The sequence below is a fragment of the Dipteris shenzhenensis genome, chromosome 15 (assembly GCF_047967505.1).
Source record: "Dipteris shenzhenensis isolate YYH24624 ecotype China chromosome 15, Dip_SZ_1.0, whole genome shotgun sequence".
Classification (NCBI taxonomy): domain Eukaryota; kingdom Viridiplantae; phylum Streptophyta; class Polypodiopsida; order Gleicheniales; family Dipteridaceae; genus Dipteris; species Dipteris shenzhenensis.
The window spans coordinates 8534254-8558180 of record NC_141610.1 but is presented as its reverse complement, the minus strand read 5'-3'; the positions used below and the strand labels follow the sequence as shown (position 1 = coordinate 8558180).

The 23927-nt window shown below is 40.7% G+C and overlaps 1 protein-coding gene across 1 annotated transcript in view; it reads right to left on the bottom strand.

Annotated features, from left to right (window-relative positions):
* Nucleotides 1-8424: 8424 nt before the first annotated feature.
* CTC1 (conserved telomere maintenance component 1) overlaps nt 8425-23927 on the bottom strand; it is a 155036-nt gene continuing 139533 nt past the window's right edge. The window contains exons 18-20 of the mRNA XM_087385705.1: nt 10058-10398; nt 9348-9827; nt 8425-9147 (exon numbers count right to left, since the gene is read on the bottom strand). Of these exons, the coding sequence (XP_087241831.1) occupies nt 9609-9827; nt 10058-10398 (560 nt within the window). The 3' untranslated portion in view covers nt 8425-9147; nt 9348-9608. The remainder of the gene's footprint in view (nt 9148-9347; nt 9828-10057; nt 10399-23927) is intronic.

Sequence of the window (23927 nt, the reverse complement as noted above, 5' to 3'; positions counted from 1 at the left end):
CTTCGCATCATCATCGGCTTGACCTAGTGGTTGAATTTCCAACTTGGAAATTATTACCTTTTGATTTTGCCACTCCATGCACTTGTCTTTATACTTACCCAATGTGGAGGTGTATGTAAACTTTAGACTATTGAATTTTTGAGTTGCTCTTGGATGCCCTGGAAATTGATCATTAAGCACGCGGAGTTGGAGTATCTCTTACTCGAGCATCCAATTTTGCTTTGGTGTGCACAAGTATCACTCTTGATGCCATGCATTCCTTCTCTAGTGCTTGAATTTGATGTTTACACTCTTTGAGGCTGTTTTGTAACTCAGTGTTTGTGTCTAATGTGGTATGGAGCTGATCCTCTTTAAGTAGTAATATTTCATTTAAGTGCACCATTTCCTTCTTGATATCATCACAAGTGGCTTGCATATGGGAGAGGGATAACTCGACCTTTTCCTTTTGGTTCAAGGCATCAGATAGCTGTAGGTGCTTTTCTTGGAGAGAAACCGTGGCTTGTAGGACATCCTTTCTACTTTCTACTAGAGCATTTTATGCAAGGAGCTGCTGCTGCATTGGTCTGCCATGCTTTCCTTGAGCTTAATAATTTTAGTCTTGGCACTTTGGAACTTGGTTTGGAGTGATGGGAGCATCTGTCTTTCCATTTCTCTTTCCTGCTCATTTGATGCCATGGTAGCAAATAATTGAGACCATTGTTGTAACTGTTGGTTGTGATGTTGTATGATTTGGAATGTGCTATGCCCTTGCTTGTATTGGACATACAATTGACTCCCATGTGCCCATGTGGAATTTTGATCTATTTCTTGAATAGCAGTATGTTGTATGGTGCCACTAGAGACATTTGGGGGTTGTGACTCTAGAGTCGTGGAGTCGTCAACGTTGGCGACTTGTGATTCCTGGAGAGGCATGCTATTTGGCTCTCTTGCAAAGTCATTATGTGGCATGGTATCCTCTTGGATTTCCACACTCGAGTCCTCCTATTGCTGGAGCAAGACTAAACTGAGTTACAGTATTCTTTGGTAGAGTTCCACATTGTCATTCTCTAGAATCTATTCGGATTGTTGCCCATCCATGCTATCCGCATTGAGAGTAGGTGGAGGGTCTAATTCCCATTCTAGCGATAATATCGATGTTTCAAAGTCCTCTATATCTTGTGTCGAGAGGGGTGTAGAGTCATCCTCTTGCTCTATTGCAAACCCAATTATTATGGCCAATAGATGGGCAATGTAGCTTTTGCCATTATGTGTAGTGGATACATAATTGGTTAGCAGCAACAAGGATATGTGTTGAGGCTACTCTTGTAGTTTTGCTCTACCAAGGAGTGTAAGAGTTTTTACTAACATATAGTTTTTTCTCACTCTTGTATGATTGAAAATGTCAGCCAAAAACTTAGCTACCTCTTTGCATATGGGATCCAAAATCATAGCATGGCATATTCCCCCGCTTTGTGACTTTGTATTAGGTGGGAATAAATCCTGAATTTCAGAGAATCTTGCATCCAAATGTTTCTTTGGATATTCTTCTTATGCCTTTGGAAATAAGAAACCCTCCTACATAGTGGATCTACTGAGGTAGATCTGTAAGGGCTTTTCTTTATATGTTACTATGCCATAGTTATCTTTCTCCAACTCTCTGCTTTTATATGATGTTATGAATTGACAAATGTATTCTGTCATAGCAGGTGTTGTGGTAAGAAGGATTTTGGCTTCACAAAAAGACTACCTAGTCCCTTTGGCTGCAAGAAGTTGTAAGCATTAGGTGACATGGCAAACGTTGAGACTTGTGGCCATACAAGTTGTATTGTTCCATCTGTTGCTAGCTCTTTGTTGGTCTAGTCATCAAGGTGTTTGCACCTGCATCCTACATACTTAATTACTCTGCCTAAATTTTTCATGCCTCTAGGATCCTTTAGTTTTGTGGCATTTCTTCTTGGCATGTTGCATTTATTTGCTCATCAATATCACTGTTCAGAACCACTAGCCATGGTCGTTTTGGTGCTAACCTCTAGGTTGGTGATTCTCGACCGTGTCCTTCTTTAGGTTGGTGATTTAAGGAGGGTTGTTGAGGTTGAGGCTTGGGTTGTTTGGTATGGTGTCACTTTGTCGATGGCGTTGTAGGTCTTTTTCCCATCTTATTGGATTGTCTTCTCCTTGGCATTGCACACATGAATCAGGTCCTAGTTTGACAGTGCCAATATAGTGCCATGTGCTAAGAGTGCCTGTTTCTTTTATGAGTGCCTAATGCATTTTACTCTTTTTGTAATGAGGGTGCCATTTGTGTGGATAAAAACAAGTATCGCTAGCTCCACTGGAAGATCTTAGAGGAACCATCAAAGGCAAGGTATCACTATTGATATGGCCCAATGCATATAGAGATCATGGAGGCCATGTCCTCACTATAGAGAGAGACAATAGAGGCAAATATGAGAGATCATGGAGGCAACACCCCAACCATAGCAGCAAGAGATTACCTGGAAAATGGAAATACAAGCTATACTCACATCTCACTATAGGACTATTGAGGCACTAGATAACATCGATACTTTGGATTCTCGGTCTTTTGGTTCTCTTAGGAATTTTATTTTTCAACATAGCACTCAGCAAGGGACCCAATGAGTGGCATGTGCCCATGGCAGCGTGTATGAGAAACTAATTTTGGGTGCACTTTGTCTCACACATAGGGTCTCCAAAAGTCATCAATCTCTCTCTCTCTCTCTCTCCCCCTCTCTCTCTCTCATTATGAGTATAGCCATAGAGTTGCTAGAGGCACCTCATCCCCTTAACATGATGGCTTAATTTGAAGAAGCTTGCAGGTGATGCATATGTGGCTCAAAGACAAAAAGAGGGGTAGGATATGACTAAGGGGAAAGGAAAGGTAAGGGAAAGTTTAGAGGACGGGGGGCAGGCATAGAAATTCAGAAGGAAGTAAAGTTGAGAGAATGAGGGAAGAGGATCAACCTCCATGAAAAATGTGGAAACAGATCTACTAGCACTAGTGAGAAATGAGATACATTAGGGTTGTACAAAGGAGTCCACATGTATCAACAAGTGAAAGGACCATTTTATATCTAATTCTTCCTTAATCAATTAGTTCCTAGATGCACAAGGGGGTAGGTATACTTTCAATGAGAGGAGTGTGCTGGATGGCAGTTCTATGTGTGATGTTGGGCGGTTCATACTACCACACTTAAATATATTTTCATCAAGCTGTGACCAACACAAATTGTTGCTTGGGAAAAGAAATACAATAATAAAGCTTATAGTATACGAAGCATAAGAACTAAAATCTACTGATGAAATTCCCAATCAAATTGAAGGAAAATGCCCAATCCCATACTAAAAAATATGGTCATAGACTTGAAATGTAGTGTGTTAACATGTGTTAATAGTTTCAACATCTTTACCCCTTCAAAACAACATTGTGGTCTACCCAAACATAGGGATATGCAAAATTAATCCACTGCATGTCAACATGCACTACTTTGATGGTGTTCTTGAACCATATTTTCATCATAATAGGGCATATGCAAATTATCAAGTGTGGAAAAAACATCGTAGAAAAATTAACAGTATGCCAAAATCTGTAGCATGAGCTATAAAACATAATAATGAATCCCCAACAAAAGTAAAAGAAAATGTCCAGTGGTTGAAACACCAAAAGTTATGGAATTAAAATATAGGGTGCATTAATAGGCACAAGTTTCTTGCAATATAAGCAAAAAATTTATAACCTCTACATGATTTGTGCAGTGCTAATAGCTTCGCCAACAACTTTAAAATTTCATGTGACCCCCTATAAATTAACTTCATGGCTAGCCCAAGAGTAGGATATTCTAGCCCAAGAGTAGGATATTGCACAAGAAATCTATTGCATGTTAACAGGCCTGATTTTGATGGTGTTCTTGAACGGATGGGCGCCCCCAAACCCATAGGTACAAAGGGAGGAACCATCCAGAAAGACAATAGAAGAGAAGCTGAAGGCCATCCATCAACGGACCAATGATAATCTTAACATCAGGATCAACAGCCTAAAGCTAAGGAGAGCTCACCTTTTAAAGGTAAGGTGGCATCTTTCTTAGATGAAGACAAGCTTGAACAATCAATTGATTAGTTAGAATCTCATGCACTGATTGGATACTTGCCTAGCCCTAGGCCCCCTGCTGTTTTCCTAGAAGGCTGGCTTAGAAATGATTGGATTAGAAAAGGCCTTGTAGTTACCAGTGTTAGATTTTTAAGAAAAGGATTCTTTTTATTTCTTTTTGAAATTGAAGATATGGCTTGGAAGGCCCTTCACCATGCTTTATGGACTATTAGGCATCAACCTCTCTATCTTGAGTTTTGGTCTCAAGATTTTAACTCTGATAAACCAAGATCCACTTTTGTTCCTGTATGGGTAGAACTTCCTGATCTGCCTTTCTCCCTAGTTAACTAAGCTCCTAATCTGTGTAGAAGCTTAGGCCAAGTTATAGATATTGAAAAGGAGTAGTTTATCAACCTCAGAGGTCACCCTCAGGTCTGTGTTAGACTGGATGTTGTTGAGGAACTTCCCGAAACCTTGGTTATAGTTAACAGGAATGGAACTGTTTTCATGGAGCAACCCCTTGTCTACAAAAATCTCCCCGATTCAGTAGGCCTAGGGCAAATGAGAATTGTCATTCGAGGACAAAAATACCATAACAAAATGCTAAAATGTGTAGCATGATGACTCAAATCGAGATAGCATCCCAACAATGTGCAAGAAATCATTGCCTGTTAACGTGCAATGATTTTTGGTGCCAAACCTAGCATTTTCGAAGGCTCGATAGACACGATAAATTTGTGGGAGACTAGAAAGAATTCACTACACATTAATGTGCATTGAATTCTTGCATCAAAGGACCAAATTTTTTGTCTATGGGACAAAATTCATGCGATTCTATGGGTTTATGGGATGAACTTTGACTTGAATTAAAAATTTCGAGGGAGGAATGTGAAGTGCCTTTGCCTCTAATGAGTTTTCAATATTTTCCTTCACCAAGTATTGCCACAGATCTCATTGGCAACAAGTATCTCATTGAAGCAAACATTCACTACACGTTAACATTCCTTCCCATTGATTGACTCTAACATCCCACCAAGCTTATTGTATATACCACTAATTTATTATATGTGTGTACGTATGTATATATGTGTGTGTGTTTATAGTGTATGATGTATACGTATGTTTGTATTTATAAATTTATGTTTATATATATATAACTTATTTCTTTGTATATATATGTCTACTTTCTGCCATTTTTGGGTTCTCACTCTCCCTTTGTTATTTCTTCCTAGTGCCTTCATCCTCTGCTCATTCTCTAGTTTAGGGTGGACATGGAGGTGATGTTGGACAAAGTAGTCAACTTGGTACACATGATTTTTTCTATGGAGTTATTAGGATGAACATATGTTTTGGCTACCTATGGTGTTATAATGTTAACGATCCTTATCTTAAAAAAAAAGGTGTTCTGAATGACACGCAATGGAAGGGAAAGCTCAAAAAACCTCCAAGGTCAAGGACGGTTGATCCACACTTGGGATCTTTGCTTTTTGTAAGCATTGTTTGAAGATTCTAGAGTGTGTTATCAATGTAGTGCTTTTATTTATTATTGCTTGCCTTATGATAGAATGAGCATAACAAGGTGTGCACCACACCTTGGGTTCAATGGTCACCCTATTGCAAAAGGCAACAATCGTGCAAATGAAATGCAAATAAGAGAGATGGTTTTGATGCAAGCTATATACTAAATGCAAATGCATCTTGCAAAAGAATTGAGTCTTGTGTGACACAAGAACTTGTAGTAGTCATGTTAGTCATAAAGTGCATTGGAACCATGGATGATTACCTATTCTAGGAGGTGTTGGAGACAATTACACTTCCCACACAAAGGAGACTTCAAAGAGTGGTGCAAAGTTCAAGGCATGATTTTAGGGGAAGAGACAGTGGAATGGATTCATTACTAGGATCTAGCTATTGGGTGCCATATTGCTAGGGTGATACAAGCCACCACAATTGATGAATTCCTCCATGTTAGTGGTTGTGCAATGAGTCGGCGTGAGACTCACCATCTACTTTGCAAAGAGCAAGGCTCTCTTTGATAGGTCTTAGATTGACTTGATAGGTGACTTGTTGACTCATTACATAACTTATCTACTGGGAATGGAAGGTCCTTGCCTCACATGGATGGATTGCTATGTTCACATCCAAGGGTTGGAGATAGTAAGGCAAGCAGTCGTGCACGATAAGTTGCCTATGGAAATCAATGAGGGTGGAGAGCAATTGCCCTATAAGTATATTTGCAATTGCCCTATAAGTTATATGTGAGTTTGCATTGTTGTTATTTAAGAATTCAAATTTCTTGCCTCCATGTTGGTGTTTGCGTGCTGGGCATTAACCATTTATTTGTAGAGAGCAAGGCTCTTGTTGATAATGTCAAATTGACTTGACCGTGATTTCTCGACTCATTACTAGAGGCCTACAAGACATTGACACTAGCTACTACAAGACTTGTTCGAGGGAGACTTGAGATTAGTCTAAACTTTCTTGCTTACGTTTTGTGCTAGTTGTGTTTCCCAGTGCGACTTTGAGCATTTTTATTGATTTAGTTTGATATGCTATGCGGAAGAAATGGAAAGATTTATGTCAACTGATAGCAGATATGATGGGAGAAAACTAGAGAGGCTACATTTCACCTATCGATGGGACTACCTATTTTTAACTACGAGGGACACTTGAGATCAATCCTGGTTTTCTTGCTTGCATTTTGTGCAAGTTGTGCTTCCCAGTGTGACTTTGAGCATTTCCATTGATCTGAAATGTACGTTTCAATGTAGTTTTGAAATGTACGTTTCAATGTAGTTCTTTGATATGCTATGTGGAAGAAATGGAAAGATTTATGTTAACCAATAGATGTCATGAAAGAAAGTTAGAGAGGCCACATTTCACCTACCGATGGGACTACCTATTTTAAACTATGGATCAAAAAACTTAGCTCTTTCTTTGCTCGCATTTTTTGGGTTGCTTGCTTTTTGCCGCTCACCTTTTTGGTGTTCCCTCTTTCTGAGACCATCACAAGCATGGCATGGAACGTCTAACCAAATCCTAGTTTGCTTTATTTTGGTAATTCTCCTTTTTTGAGACCATCACAAGCATCATTACATCGAATCTCTAACCAAATCCTAGTTCTTATCAAGTCTTTCATGTGTTTAGACTTTTTTGATGGTATTTTACCATAGGGTTTTCTTGCAACTGCATGATGTTATCTTTGACGTGAGTTCCTTTTGTTGGTTGTTTCTTTCATCTTAACATCTAAGTCTATTCAAAGAAAAGAAAAAGGGAGAGAAGGCACCATCTAAAAGTAAACACTCATGGTATATTCTTTGCTAGGAAAAATAAGGTGGTGCTATCTTGTTGTTTGGCATTTGAATCTTTGTTAGGCTATGATGGTTAAGTGAGTCATATTGGTATAATTAAATTTGAAAATATGCTTTTGCATGAAACTAAGAAACCCTTCACATGAACACTTGTTGAGGCTACAAAACATCTGCATGATGAGGTGACCCATATAGTGCTAACTAGATGAGAGCTACTATTGCATTTACCTCATATAATAGGAAGAACTAATACCTTTCAATACCTCATGAATATTTCCTATCCACAGAAAATAAGAGGAAGTCCTTTGCACAATGCTCATTATGTTTAAGACTCCCACATGGGAAAAAGTTTGAAGGAATGCGAGATTATTAACATGTAATGTAGTTCTTGAATTCAATCTTCAAGGCCTTTTTTAATACTATGGGAGGCTACTAATATTGACTTAGCATTAGGTATGGATTGAGGGTGCATAAAAAGATTAAACAAAACAAGTTAAGGGCTTTGGGCACAAGGGGTGTAATCGACCAAGTTAGGAAATATAGAATATATGCCTAGGATGTAGGGCAAAAAAGTTTTTCAATGGAAGCATTTTTCTCATTTATGGCATTGCATTGCATAGATATTGTCTTGATGTAAGGTTGTATTCAGATATTTGGATATTAAATATCACAATAGGAAGATACATTTGGTTCACAACAAGTGATTAGCTTTAATTATGCATACTTCTATAGTGTGTTTTTCATTTATGGCTTTGTATTGCAAATATTGTGTACTTTGATGAACGTCATTTTAGGTTATTTTCTTTAGTCACCCTGGCTTGACAAGCATGAGATAAAGCTATAATATTAAACAAATGGTGTACTAGATTGTCTAACACTGAATGCAACAGAGGATACCCCAATTCCATCCCTTCTAAAAATATCACACAAGGAAACTTTCACTCATTGGACAACACAGGCAATGCCAATTATAATTTCAGGTTTAAAGACTCAGCTTAGTCATATGATGCTAGAAATTTTAGCCTTGCTCATCAGCACTCTATCTTTTGTCCTTAGAATTAAAGAGGGACGACACTTTGTCCCAATCCTCAATGATATGTATGTGGGTAAGACCATGCACGCTCAAAGGCTGTTACAATGAAGAAAAAATGATGGTAAAGAGCACCCTGTACATCTATTATTCTCTATACAAATGGAAAACAATAACCGACAAAGAGATCAAATATGGAGAACACTAAGAGCAGGAAATATGCCAAAGATGTGGTTTTTGCAAACTGTCTTCAATGCTGAACCAGTTGAGAGGAAGGCATGCACTCTTTGATAGGGGAAGGTACTGGCCCAACATGGTGGAAGTTCACGCATTGTTCTGAAACTGAAACGAAATATGTATGCCCAGTCTAGCTTGCGTGTGGAAAGGCATACATATCCATCCGGAGTGAACCAATAAAATTGTACCACATTCTCTGCCTCGATAAAAATAAACAAGCCAGCATTTTGCTACACCCCAAGAAAGACTTGAGCCCTCCATGAATAGTTTGCACACTGCAACTGAACTGCTCTAGAGAAAGCACACATTTAACATGATGCTTACAAGTCTATTCCATCTGCTAACAGCTCATCCTGATTTCAAGTACCAGTTTTTCCCCATCATGAATATATTATAATCCCAGGCCCCCCATTTACGCCATTCTGTAAAGGGATGGCCCCACAGGTAATATCTTTCTGATAATGTCCCCAGAGTTTAGCCAGCACCTGTCAAGGGAACAACATATTTGACCCTACAAAGATCACTTTTGACCCAGTTTACAGCCATTATGTCTGAAATTGCAAGAGACAGAGGCCAAACAGACCACTAGAGCACCAAATCCTGACACGTACTGTCACCAGAGCCTCAAGTATCTCATGACAACACTAGTAGACATAGAATAGAACTCTAGGTTCAAAAGTCTTACCCCATTAAGATCCAGGATGATATTTTGGAAAGGTATTCACCACTGTTGATTTAATGTTCAGACTTCAATTCAAGGTCTGAGCCAAGTCCTTCCATCCGTCAGTGGGAATCTGTGGATTTTATTCAATGCTGTTTGACATTTGCGACTAAAAGAATCTCCTCAGGACTCTTTCAAAGTGGCTCAAGCAGCACATTGTCATAGAAAGTCTCCACTCATCATAAGCTCTTGTTGAAATATTCTTGGCATTGCCATTGTATCCTCTTAGCTGGCTGACAGTTCCTCTATAAATGCCTTCAAGTTCTTTCGATAATTGACTGGCTCAGCTTTTCTAGCCACAAATAAAGGCCTTGTCCTTGTTATAGCTTCAACATTGTGCACACTATTTGCACAGCTTACTTCATTGAAATTCGAATCATTCAGCTCACTTTTGATTGGCTTATTTTCAGGAACTCCAGACTGCCAATGTTCAGCTATAAGGTCCTGCCAAAGCAAATAGAGCCCATTTAACTACTTAGCTCTTACATTGCTGTCCATTGCATTCATCAAAAGATACCCACTAGTGTGCTTGTTTCAATACTTGTTCAAAGAAAATGTAGAAAGGTTGACCGATGGTGTAATAACATCTGTAAACAACATATGCACCATTGAACAGCACCAAAGATGACAAAGTTGAATGCTCAAAGAAGATGAATAACTTTGAAGAAACTTACCAGTGGACCTCCATGGCAAGCTTTCTTCACTATGGCATACATTAACTTCTTCTCTTTTATATTCAAGACTCCACCTTTGCCACCTTGAACCAAAATGCAATCATTCAAACTATCTACATGGGGATTTTCATTTTGCAATAAAATGATCTTGTACTTTCTCACAAGTGAGATTAATTGTTTAGCCACATGCATGTCTCTAGATGCCTTGGCACGGGGTGCAAAAGCATGCTTTAGTTGTAGGGGCTGACAACTCCTGGTCATTCCTTCTAACCGTGGTAAACTTAACATGCATTCTGCTGTGTCATCTGTTGCCCAACAATGTGCCAAGCCTGAACCATCATCTGCAAGGCACCAATATACTTCAGAAGAGGCATTAACAAACATCTCTCTCTCTCTCTCTCTCTCTCTCTCTCTCTCTACATACATACATACATACAAGATTGCACCTTAAGAAAATTTCCATGTTTTTTTTTGCTTTTTACAACATAAAGGACTCTTTGTCACCTTGTTTTTGGTGCCAACCCCAGATACCCACAATGCTCTGCAATGATAGAATACATTCCAATTGCTTATGGGTTTTGGAGATGCCTAGAGGATTTGGCACAACATTGCATACTTGCTTTAAGCGAGTGCACTCTCGATTGGAGAGGAACCCCCTCGGTCACTTGCCTAGACTTGGCACCACTCTCCACCTTTAGACCTAACTCTTCCACAGACTCAACATGAGAGATTATAACCAACCTCACTGCACGGCAGATATGGCAATCCAAACATAAATAGGCCATAGCAAGAACTCAAGCATACGTTTCTTATCTCTTTGCATTATCTAGCACGACATACCCTTACGGCCACCTCATGCATCTTCAAAGCTCTTCGCTACCCCTCAGGCTAGGAGACATCTTTTGCAAAGGAGTGGGACCATGAATTGCGTCTCTCCAGATTGGGTGTGCCAACCTTGCATTTTTGGATGATTTTTTGTAATCCCTCTTAGGGGATTTTCATAGGAGCTTGTCGTATTTTCTGGTTTTACTTAAAAGTGTCACTTTAAATAATAATAATAATGATAATTATAAGAGTCCAACTACAAAAAAGGTTTAAAACTATAGTGCATATCATCAGGAAAAACTTGTTGGCCTGTCACTGATCGTTGAGAATTGATGATGTGCTTTTCAAGTGCATATATGGTAGCATGACAGCTTGATCTCTTTATATACGGGCTGATATTAATCCAAGCTGGAATGAGGAAAAATATGTCGGAGGAGGAGTTGATACATGGTCAAGGAATCTTGACGAAGAGATTCCAAGCTCGTAAGCAGGGAAGCAAATGGATGGGGCATGATGGAAGCATCCTTTACACTACTTAAGGTCACATGTGGTTTGTTGCTGAGCTCATTCTCAATATGGCATTCTATATAATTTTTATTTTTCTTACATTTTGTCGCCCAATCCATGCTCAGGATTTTGGCACCAAAATTCGTTTTGAAGTTGACAGTGGAGTCTCATTGTGGCAGCAAAGAACCTGGACTTTTGGGTTGAGATCACTTGCCACTAATCAATAAGAGACTGCTATGCTCAAGGTGAGGTAACATAACATCGGAAGGGTTGGTGGGCGTTTTCAAGACAACCGACTTGTAATATATTTTATTGTGCTTTATTTATATGGTCAAAGAAGTCAATATCAAGGTCCTTGGTGAGGGTGATTTGACACTGACTAGGTAGTTCAGGGGCTAGGAGCCCAAGGGCACCAACTTATGGAGATTGCCTAGGGGCAATCGGATTCAAATGTATCCCAAGATAGGGGTAAAATGGTGCATTTAGTGAGGCCTCAGGATTATGACATGTGGTAGGAACCATCTAGGGAGCTGTAGGCTTTGCGGTAAGCATGCAGGAGCTGAATTGTACGTATGAACTGAGCTTGCTTCACACAGAGGTTGGCTGGGTGGATAGATAGTGTGACATCGCCCATGATTTTGTGGTTTTCTTGTTTCATTTGGTATTAGAGCCAGCCAGAAAACCGATTTAAGTAAAGGATTTTATTTTTGGACTGAATGGTAGAATCAAGATGGGAAGTTCGGGCTAAATATGCGAATACTCTAGATGAAGCAATAGACATAGCCTTGAACTACAATATTACAGTATAAAATTGGCATGAGCATGCATAGAAATCATATTCACTAGTAACTTATCTCCTAGAGCTATATATTTTCTTGTAGTTGTCACAATGTATCAAATTACATCCAAATTTGCACCTACATCATATTTCTTCCATGCTATTAGGCATGAAAATTATCCAAAACATCCATTTTTATGTTTCATATAATATTTAGGGCTATTGATGATGATAATGTTATAATGGTAGAGTTGCTACCATACTTATAGTAGCTCGATGGTGCTATTGATGTATGTAGTTTGATAGACTATAGCTAACATGGAGAATAGCTAGTGTATGAGGGTCATGTATTGTACCATGTGGTCAAGAAGTGATCCGTTTAATGGAAGGTTCAAAACAAGAAATGGCCAAAAATGAAATTCAAGACAAGAAGCCTTTTTGTTACAGATATGTTAAAGGAGAATAATGAAGCTAATAGTAGATAGTACGAAGGTGTAAGCCCTTAGAACATAAGAAATATCCATGATTATAACATTCAACTTAGTCCTTCACAGTTAAAAGTTTTAAATTCAAAATCTCAATATATACCAAGGATGAAGGATACGGAAGCTATGCGACTACACCAAAGGTTTCCATGCATAGAACCATTCGGCACATTCTTGCACTTTGAATGGATGAAGAATCCTTTTCTCGCACCTAAAATTGTAGAATTTTCCCTCACCCTTCAATTGACTGCGACAACCTTGTGCTTAGAGAGTGTGCAACGCCTAGAGGTTGCAAGGGTGCTTTCCTCTTGGACATGCCCTCTCTTATAGTACATAGTTTTCTTAGGACTCACCATCTTGTCGATGCTTGGATGCAACAAAATACACATCATCTACATGAGTCATCTACATGAAAACGTTTTGGCGAGCGGACCTAGGCGAGTGGTCACGGTTTTTAGGGAGCTTTTAGCAATTCAGGTGAGCGCAGTTAAGTGAGCAAGCGTAGTCTAAGCCAAATGGGTTTGTGCAAGCTGGGACTCAGTATGAGTACCCGAAAAGGAATGGGTTTAAGAAGTGGATTAGTAAAGGTAGTGCCTCACATCCTAGTGGGCAAGGCATGCAGGCAAAGCCAACAGAGGCTCCTTCTGAACCAAGTACCACCATAGGAGTGAAGACACAAGTAACTCCAATCTTGGGATGCCAGCTTGGATTGGGTATCTTTTTGGCACAATAATTTTCTTCGGTTTTGGAGAGTATAAGGAGAAAGCTCCCTTTTTGGACTCTGCCATGCTTGACCTTGCCTCCAGAGTAGTTGTGGTCAACCAGGTCCTTTTGGCGACGGTTGTGTGTTCTTCCTAGTGCCAATCAAGGGATTGCATCACTCAGCTTAAGAGACCCACAATGAATTTTTTATGGAATGGACTTGATGGCAGAGAGGATGTTACACCAGAGTTGCTTGGGAGACTGTCATTCTACCCACTTCGGAAGGGGGTCTCAACATAATTGATCCAAATTTACAGTGTAGGGCCTTTCTCTGCAAGATGGTTGTGAGGGGACTTACCCTTGGACAGGAGCCATGGAAGGACTTTTTTATTTGCAGCATATAGTCATGCACACCGTCTTCAGGAGGAGACTATTTGGATAGTACCAGATGGATCTTCCCTTCAGCCCATCTTAGATCTCCTTTCTCCCCTCTCATGACAGCTATCCTGAAAGCTTGGGCCAGCTTCAAGAGTACTCTTCGGAGGATTCCCCCTTCCTCTCGTGAAGAGATTAATAGGCAACCACTTATGTGGAAAGAAAAGACAACATTTTGGATGGCATGGTCGACATGCACTGGTCCAGTTGTGAGAGGGTGCCTCCGCCACTATGGGTGCCTAAAAAGCTTCTTGAGGATACGAAAGCTCAAATAAATAGTCATCTCACAGGGGGTACATGCAGAATTCAGCAAATCAATGCAGCCTTGCAAGTGGATTGGATGGAGATAGATGACATGCCTATCACTTGCTCCACTTGGATGGCCACATTCTTCAGTATGAGCATTCCACTTCAGGCTATTGCAGTTCAAGATGTTCATGAGGATGCCCTAGTTTTTTATGTGCATTCGGGACGCAGGCTGTCCAGATCTTTAGATCGCATCTTGCTAGGGAGAGCATTTCAGCCAGTCAGGATTGTAGGTTATGTAAAGATTGGTTCTGACTTTCGGTGTATTTAGATCTTGACCCTCTTCTCATTTCCCTAGGAACTTGGAGAATATGGTTTTACCGAAGTGTATCCATAAAGTTTCTGAAATGAGACCCAAGAGAGTGGGAGTGGATTGATGAAGGACACCGAGAGAAGAGCCTCCCCTTCTTTCGTTGCACAGTTCGTAATGCAAGCAAATTTCAGCTCAGCTGTAGAGATTGGAGGCCCTCCAGAGCTCTTTATTGGGAAGCCATTCATATTTCTATTGATCTGCAGAAAAACTTTTGGAGGAGACTCTAGAAATCCCACAGGAATAGAAAAAGCAATCTTTCTTTTTGGCTTTCTATTCATGGTGGGATTGCATTGAACCTGTGGAGATCTAGGTTCAGGGCTGACCCTACTTGCCCGTTGCCATGCTGCTGTGGAGACTATTCAGCATTGTTTATGGGATTGCAGACAGGCACGGGTTATATGGAAGGGGGTTGCCAAGATTTTTGGTTCTTTTGCATATTCCCCCTTCTTCATGACTTGGGGCTCAATTGCTTGGCTCTCTTTCAGGGCCTCACGTCTTCTTTGAGAGGCATGACTCATCATGGGCTATAGCTATCAGACGACACCAGATTGTTCTCTGGACGATGTTCTTGCCTCACCCTTCAAGGATGTGGATTCCTAGGTTGACTCTTCTTGGGAGATACTAGCAAGTAGATCAGCGTGGCATATATGGAGAGCCAGGTGCACATAGGCATCCCAGCTTCACCCCTCTCAGACTATGGCCTATATTTGGACAGACACTATACATATACTAATGGCCATTTGGATGGGCATGCAGGGGTCCTCTCGAGCAGCTTTTGCTAGGAGGGTTGCTTTCCTCAGAGAATGGAGGGACGACTCCTTTTTCTCTGAGTCTTCCACACGATTGGGATGGCATTTCGAACCTCAACCTTGGTTATTTTGTGCCTCTTCTTGAGGAGTTTTTTCTCATGTATGACATTATGTATTACCGCCTTGAGCTTGCTATGGTGGGTTTTATTCGTACTTAATGGAAGTCTATTTTTGAAAAAAAAAGTAACTCCAATGGCAGCCCGGGCTTGGTCAAAATCTTCTTTGACTCCATAATAATCACCAATGGAAAGATTGTCCTAGTAACAAGGATCGTCGGATGGCTGAGATGGTGATCTCAGAATGCAACGTGGAAATAGAGGGAAGTCTTAGAGTTGACTAGATGCACATTCAGGTAGCTGGATCTTCTCAGAGCAGTACCTGTGTTACTGTGTGTATCTGTCGCTAAGTTAGTGGGTAGTGCACATGATAATATCCTATTTAAGCTTGCAACAATGGGATATACAGCTTTTAGCGATACGGAGTTAACTAAAATGAAGGGACAGGTGGGCCAATCATGACGTCATTGTGTTGTTTGACTCAGCATCAACACATGATGTAATTAACTCCAAACTCGTAGAGAGGCTGAAACTAAAGACTAGTCCATCTATTTAAGCATACACGATCATAATGACAGAATGAAGCTCAACTAAATTATGAGACCAAAGGGTTACCAAGTCAGAACTTCGGATTCAGGACTATACGGAGAAGCTAGATTCTGGAATGACCAGGCTTGCTCACACAGATATAGCCCTTGGAAAGGCATGGCATTCTAAGAAAAATCCAACCATTGATTGAAAAAAGCACATTTATCAGTTCAAGATGAACGATGTGCTATATGTCTTACGAGGCTCAGGGACCGTTAGTTTCCATGATGGAAGTTCGTAAAACTCAGGAAAAGTTTTTGTTTTCTCTGTACAGCATCGGTAGAGTTGATTGACAGTTCATTGACTAGCATTGACGCTACCTAAGATGGGAAGATGGCCAAGTTGGCTGTCCAAATTGCAGAGGAGTTGTCTGATTGTTTTAGGGATGAGTTGCCTTATGGTTTACCTCCAGAGCGGATTGTTCAACATAAGATTAAGCTATAAATAGGCCTCCCTATAGACCAAGTTTTACTAAGGAAGATGAGGTGCAAAGGCAACTGGAAGAATATCTCAAGCTACATTTGGAGAGCCAGATGCACAAAGGCCTTGGATGACACCTAGATACACATATCACAGGTGTTCACAGGTATTTGGAGTGACACGGTTCACACTTTGATAGCCATATGGGCTAGCATGCAGGGCCCTTCATGCGCAGTCTCTTCTAGGAGGACTGTATTTCTTCGAGTTTGGAGGGTTCTCCCTTTTTCTCAAAGGTTGCTACCAGATTCAGATGGCACTATCAGCCCCAATCCTTTCTTTTTTGCTCTTGAGCTTTTCATGCATTGCATGGTGTATCCCGTATTCCCGTATGGAGCTTGCTCTAACGGTTTTCTTTAATACTTAATAGAAGTCTACCAAAAAGAAAAAAGGAATATCTTAAGCTGGGATAGATTCAGTTCAGTTTCTCACCTTTCGATTTACCAATGATATTGAAGAAGAAGAAAGATCATACTTTCCGTCTTTGCATAAATTACAAAGGATTGAACAATATCACTATTAAGCACAGGTCTCCAATGGCTTGGATTGATGATGTGCTAGCTGCATTCATAATTTTCAACAAGATAGATCTTAAGTGTGGCTACCATTAGATCCGGATTAGAGCCGAGGATGTGTATAAAACCGCTTTTAGAAGTAGATTTGTACATTACGAGTTTTTGGCAAAGCCGTTTGGACTTACCAATACCACAACTACATTCGTCATGTTTATGAACGATTTACTACGCCCGTATATCGGAAAGTTTGTAGTACATTTTATTGACGATATCCTTGTTTACAACAAAAGTATTGCTGAGCATTGTGAATACTAAAGAAAAGTGTTCGATACTTTGAGGAAAGCCAATCTGTATTTGAACAAAAAGAAAACCATGCATGATAAAGCTTGAGTATCTGGGGTTCATTATTACTCCTGATGGGATAGAAAAGGATCCGAAGAAAGTGGCTGTGATACTAGCCTGGCCTATTCCTCAGAGCTTGATTGCTTTGCGATCATTAATAAGATTTGTCCATTTTTATCGAAGGCATATCAAAGGATATTCTGAGATAGTATCGCTTTAAAGTACCTTTTCGATGGTCGCAGAATCAACAAGAGAGTTTTAATGCTATGAAGCAAGCTGCGGTCTTTTATCTAGTGTTAAAAATTGTTGATCCCTAGAAACCGTTTTCCCTAGAAACCGATGCAAGTGGCATTGTAGTAGGAGCAGTTCTTCGAGAGAGAGAAGGCCGGTAGCCTTTGAAAGCAAGAAGCTTTCTCCCTCTTAGCGAAATTGGCCAACTCATGAATTAGAGTTGTACGCTGTTATTCACGCTTTGAAAACATGGAGGCATTATTTATATGGTTTGGAGTTCTATGTAGATGTAAATCATGACACTCTAAAGCATTTTTGTAAACGACCTTACTTGAGAGGTCACCAAGCTAGGTGGGCAAAGCTCATGTAGGAGTTTAATATGATGATTTAGTACAAAAGAGGGAAGGAAAATAAAGTTGTTGACGCGTTGTCGCGCATTATGCATAATATGAGTTTCACAATATTAGAAGTGCTCTAATGAACGAGATTAGGGAAACTCAGAAAGTGGACGAGTTTGTCCACAACCTTTGACCTAAGGCTTATGTAATTAAACCCGGAGAAATAGATGACCTGACATCTAGAAAAGAGTAAACTTATGCAAGATATACAATAGCAGATGGTATGCTGAAATTTAATGGCAAGGTAGTTATACCTAGTTAGAATGATCTCAGGCAAAGGGTCATTTGACAATGCCATGATAGCCTGTATGCAGGAGATCCAGGTGTCAAGAAGACATGACCTCGTGAAGCGAAATTTGTTTTGGCCGAAGATGAAAAAGCATATTCATGAATATGTGACATAATGTTTTTCGTGTCAAGTGAGTAAGGCAGAGCGGGTGAAGCCACTTGGCCTTTTACAGGCCTTGGAAATACCATTGGGTAGATGGGAGAGCATTTCCTTGGACTTTATAGTTAGTCTGCCTACGACACAAGGTGGATATGATTCTATCCTTGTGGTGGTTGACCGTCTTACCAAGATGGCTCACTTCATTCTGACTAGGGAGTCTATTAATGCCCCGCAAGTAGCAAATTTGTTTATTAAACACATATTTCATCTGCATGGACTACCCAGATCCATAGTGTCGGATAGGGATATTAAACTTACCTGTCGTTTTTGGACTACAGTGTTTGAGGCACTAAGGATTGAGTTTAGAATGAGTAGTGGGGATCATCCGAAACGGATGGTCAGACAGAAGTAGTCAACCAAATGTTAGAGAATATGCTGAGAGCATATGTTTCATTGAGGCAACATACGTGGGACAAGTGGTTGCCATTATTGGAGTTTGCCTACAATGATAGAAAGCATTCCTCTATAGAAATAAGTCCTATCAAGTTGAATTATGGTTATAGACCAGCAAACTCCATTATAGTTGGGAAGCCTAAAAAAGTGCCTAGTGCAGTGAACTATGTTGTTCAGATGTGAGAGATGCTAGCACTTGCGAGAGCTAGCATCCACCAAGCTATGGACAGAGCTAAGGCATATGCGGATGAAAGTAAATCTTTTATAGAATTTAAGGAGAAAAAGTTTTGCTCTGAGTTCCTTCATACTCTTAGTCTTTGATTGCAAGAGAGTGCTAAATTATCACCCCTATATTGTGGGCCGTGGTTGATTCTTAAAGAATAGGCAAGGTGGCCTATAAATTGGAATTACTAGAGGGTTGTAAGATGTACCCTAGTGTTTCATGTTTCTTGTTCAAAGAAGTTTTTGCACCCTGGTGACTTACTAATAGAGGGTGTTGTTTTGTTTCAGAAGATAGAGGAGAATGCAAGGTGCAAACAAACAAGAATCCTAGACCGAGGAATAATGCAAGTACGCAATCGGAAGATACCCACGGTGTTGGTTGCATCGCATGGTTTGCCTCTATATGAGGCTACTTGGGAAACCCTATACTAGATGCGAAGAGTATTCCTAAAGTTCATTAGCGAGGACGTTGATGCCTGAAGAGAAAAGGAATGTTATGCTCAAGGTAAGGTAACATGACCTTGGAAGCGTTGGTGGACATTTTCCTTTAGAGAACCGACTTTTGTGATATATCTTATTGTGCTTTATTTATATGGTCAAAGGAGTCAATGTCAAGGTCCCTGGTGAGGGTGATTTGGCACTGACTAAATGGTTCCAAGACTAGGAGATCAAGTGCACCAACTTATGGAGGTTGCCTAGGGGCAATTGGATTCAAATGTATCCCAAGAGAGGGGTAAAATGGTGCATTTAGTGAGGTCTCAGGATTATGACATGTGCCAAGAACCATCTAGGGAACTATGGGCTTTGTGGGGAGCATGCAGGAGCAAAATTGTACGAATGAACTCAGCTTGCTTCACATAGAGGTTGGCTGGGTGGTTAGACATCATGCCATCACCCGTGATTTTTGTGGTTTTCTTGTTTCAGAGACCGGGAGGGGCAAGCTCTTTCACCACATTTTTAAAAATGGTTTTAGAAGAGCAATAGCAAGCTTTTACTGGGGTCGAGGGGACATTCATGCCAAGAAGAAAAAAATGAGATGGTAGCTCCCATTAAACAAACGCTTTGGTGCTAGACACGGGACATTGATCAAATGTAGAGACTACTGACCCTGAGGAAAATACTAAATATACGAATCCTAGTAAGGATTACTTCATGAAAAACACCCTTGCTCCAAGATCTGGAAGTATCTACTAGTACATCCCTACATGCTGAAACTACGATTGAAACTCAAATCAAAGTAGTGGATGCACTCAATAGATCTAGTTTTATTCCTATCATGCCTCATCTACGACTAATCTGAGCTCCAAGTGGGCCGACTCAAACTCTCAAAAATACTAATGTATTTCAAGTCAAAATATTATTGGATAGAATATGCCAAGAGTTGATTTCTGGTAGGGGTAGTCCTCATTCACACCCCATTCAGTGTAGCTGTTTTCTTTATTCGGTTTCTCCCTAAAACCTCAGGTGATGATTTAAAAATTGTTGTTTTACGTACAGTTTCAAGCTATGTAAATTTCCAGTTTAATTAAGTATATAATTGGAAATCACAGGCATGACTCTAACTGGTATCAAATCCTGTCTCTTTCTAATTGAATTATTTGATTAGCTCTTGGCAAATCGCCCAATGATAAAAACAAGGATTAGATTGTCAAGGGTACCAAGAAACCAGCCCTAGCTCCAAAGAAGACAGCTCCTACGAAGAAGAAATGTAGTTACTCTCTTTGAAAGGATAGGATTGTCAAAATTATTCCTTAATGGGCCTACTATACATTTTCAATACTTCCAGGGCATAGATCACTCCCTTCTCAACACTTTCAGGGCATAAAGGGTGGCAGGAGAGGAAAGCAGATAAAGAGTAGGAAGGAGCAGCAAGAGGATGGAGTGGAAGGGAGTCACAAGGGAGCTAGAGGGCATCTTAGTAGAGATATCCTAAGCTCCCAAGGTTATTACTTCTCGGAAGAACAGGATTGCCAAACTTATTCCATATTGGACCAAGATCACTTCATTTTCAACACTTCAAAATAATCTAGAGTAAGCAACACCATCGATCCAGTTCCATCTCGGACTCTGAATTGGGAAAACGTTCGTAGCTTTATTGTTATATTTTTTTGCTTCTATTGGCCATCATTAGGAAAAAACAAGTGTGGTGATGGTAGCGAAGTTGAAGCTGGCCGCTTGTCTTTCTCCTCATGTTCAAGCTCTCAGAGCCCAATATGGGACTGCAGACAGAGATGAACTCATTGCTACTCAGCACGGGCACGTCAATTCATCTAGATTTCTTTATGTTTCCATAAGCCATTGGATGCAGGATCAAAATTTGTAATAAGATAGCTCTTCAACTTTTCAGGACAGAGACGATTCCGCTTTCCCTGTTCTCGCAAAAGACAAAGCTCAACGAACTTTCTCCTTTGTCGCTTTCGAAGAAGACACTTTGTCTCTACAGAGAAATGGATTCAGCTTGTTAGGGACCTGAGCTGGAAGAGGGGGACATGCTCACCCTACGTACTTGTTCGCGGCTCAAAAGCAACGGGGGGGGCTTCTTCTCCATTCCCTCGGGATCGCGTGCTTCTTCTCACCATACCTATATGGGCCCTTGGACGAGGGAGTTCTACACCAAGCAAACACCGTCAACTCCTAGCATCGAAAAAAAGGGGAGGTTGTTCCATGCATCGACATGTAGGCAATAAGCCTACAGCAAAATCCGTTGATCCAAGCTCCAATCATGCCATTGTTGCAAGTGAAAGTAGAACTCCAGGAACTGGCTCCGCAGGAGATGCTGTTAATAACCAAAGTGCAAATTCCAAGAACAGAGGAGTTCGAAACAAAATCGGAAACGAAGGAAGAGGTGCAATAGACGAAGATCACGGAAATCCTCGGCAGACCAGGGTCAACAAAGATGTACCCGCCTCCAGCTCACAAGAAAAGAATAGTTAGAAGAGTCAAGATGACCAACGAGTAGGAAGAGACGAGAGAGCTACTGCTGAAGGAACACGCGAAATTCCGGATGAGAGGGAGCAACTTGATCCAAATAAGAGTCTTATGGCCTTCTTGGATAACAAACTAGTGTCAGATTCTGTGAGATGGCTTAGCACCTACACTTTGGTAGGTCATCTTCCTAGTGTCCGCCCTTCTATGGCTATTCCAGAAACTTGGATTAGAATCAAGTAGAAAGGGCATGAATGTTCTCAATGTAATGTTCTTGAGGAAAGGTTATTTTGTCTTTTTATTTGTTGAAAGACCAGAAATGGCTCCTACAGCCTTGCAGTATGGACTCTCGACAATTAGACACTAGCCTCTGTATTAGTGAAGGGAATGCTACAAATATACAGCTGGAATGGTGGTCTCAGGATTGCCATCAAATGAAACCTCAACCTACGCAACTCAACGCTCATTCAATGAACGATTACTCTCCCCCTCTCTCTTCCTCTCTCTGCAATTTGTGCCTGCATGTCATGCTCACCCCGACGCTCTACAAGGTCATGGTGGCTCTAGCCATGCAATCAAATGAAACCTCAGCATACGCAACTCAGCACTCATTCAATGAACGATTACTCTCCCCTTCTCTCTCTCTTACGAAAACCATGTAAGTTGAAACTGCAGACTTTATTTCTTTTCCAACAGAGCTATTTGATACAATGGGAATAGTTTCCCCTCTATTCCTAGCAACCACACGATGTACTTTGCCCCTATGTACAAACTCCAACACTCTTTTAAGAAGAGTCAACTTCACTGCCTTGCGATGGAACCAAGGCATACCCAAGACTACATCATGATGTTTTAGTGGAGAAATGAAGAAGTCTTCCTGATCCACATAACTATGTACATGAAGACAGAGCTTCCCTATCAAGGGAGTGACTGGCACAGAGGGTTCCCACAGAACATCTAGTCGGCATCCAAAGCCCTACCCAACTCCTCCATCTTTATTCCCAGCCTCAAAGCTAAATCCTCTGATATAAAATTATCGGTAGACCATAGATTAGATTTCTCTCATGATGCACCCAGATCCACCAGAATTCCAGTGTGGGTTGAGCTTCCAGATTTGCCTCTATTCCTATGTAATCAATTGCCTTTCTTATGTTGTGGGTTAGATGAGGTGCTTGGAGTTGTGAACATGAGAACTTTATTAACGCCAGAGGGAATCCTCATATTTGCATCAAACTTGATATTGCAGAGGAGCTCCCAAAATCTCTTGCAATTCTTAACAGGAATGGAAGCATCTGTAGAGAACAGCCCCTACTGTATAAGAACCTACCTAATTCCTGCTTCCTCTGTGGTCTTTCTAGCCATGTGGTAAAAAATTGTCCCCTTAAGAGGAGCAAGCCCAAAGAGGCACTTGTTCCTGCACCCAAGCAGCCCACTCCTACAAAGAAGTGGATACCCAAAGCTCTAGCAAATGCTGAGAAACCAAGATAGGAAGTGGTCCCTCCTTCCACTAGCAATGCCACTACAGAAACGGCAAAGAGATTGTAAATACTTCCTCTGCTTCCCAAAACTCTTTTGAGGCTTTAATGGATAGGGAGATAGAGGGTTGGATTAGAAAGAATCAAGGAACTGAGCATGATGTTATGGTTGAAGCAGGATGGTCTAAGGAGTTTGAGGAAGATGTCAACTATAATGAAGGGGAAAAAGGGCGAAGTAAGAGGCCCTTTTGAAGCCCTTTAGGTGGAAAATATGGAGGGACTATATAAGTCCCCATCCACCTCTACTATGTACTTTTTGATGTGACATCCAATCCTATCTACTCTTCCACCTCCTTCCTACCTGCTCCCTTCTCTCTCACTCACTCTCTCTTACCAACACACACACACACACTCTCTCTCTCTCTCTCTCTCTCTCTTATTCCCCCTTTTCCCCTCTCTCTCTCTCTCCCTTCTGCTCCCTCTATCCCCTTTCTCCAAACTTGTCCTTATCCCTTTTCTACATTGGTATCAGAGCTCTAACCCTAGCACCTTTGTTTTCCGTTCCCCTGCTCCGACTAAGTTGCACATCGACAGATTTTTGGGTAGTTAAAGTGGTCAGAGAAGTTCCCTTGGGACCCTG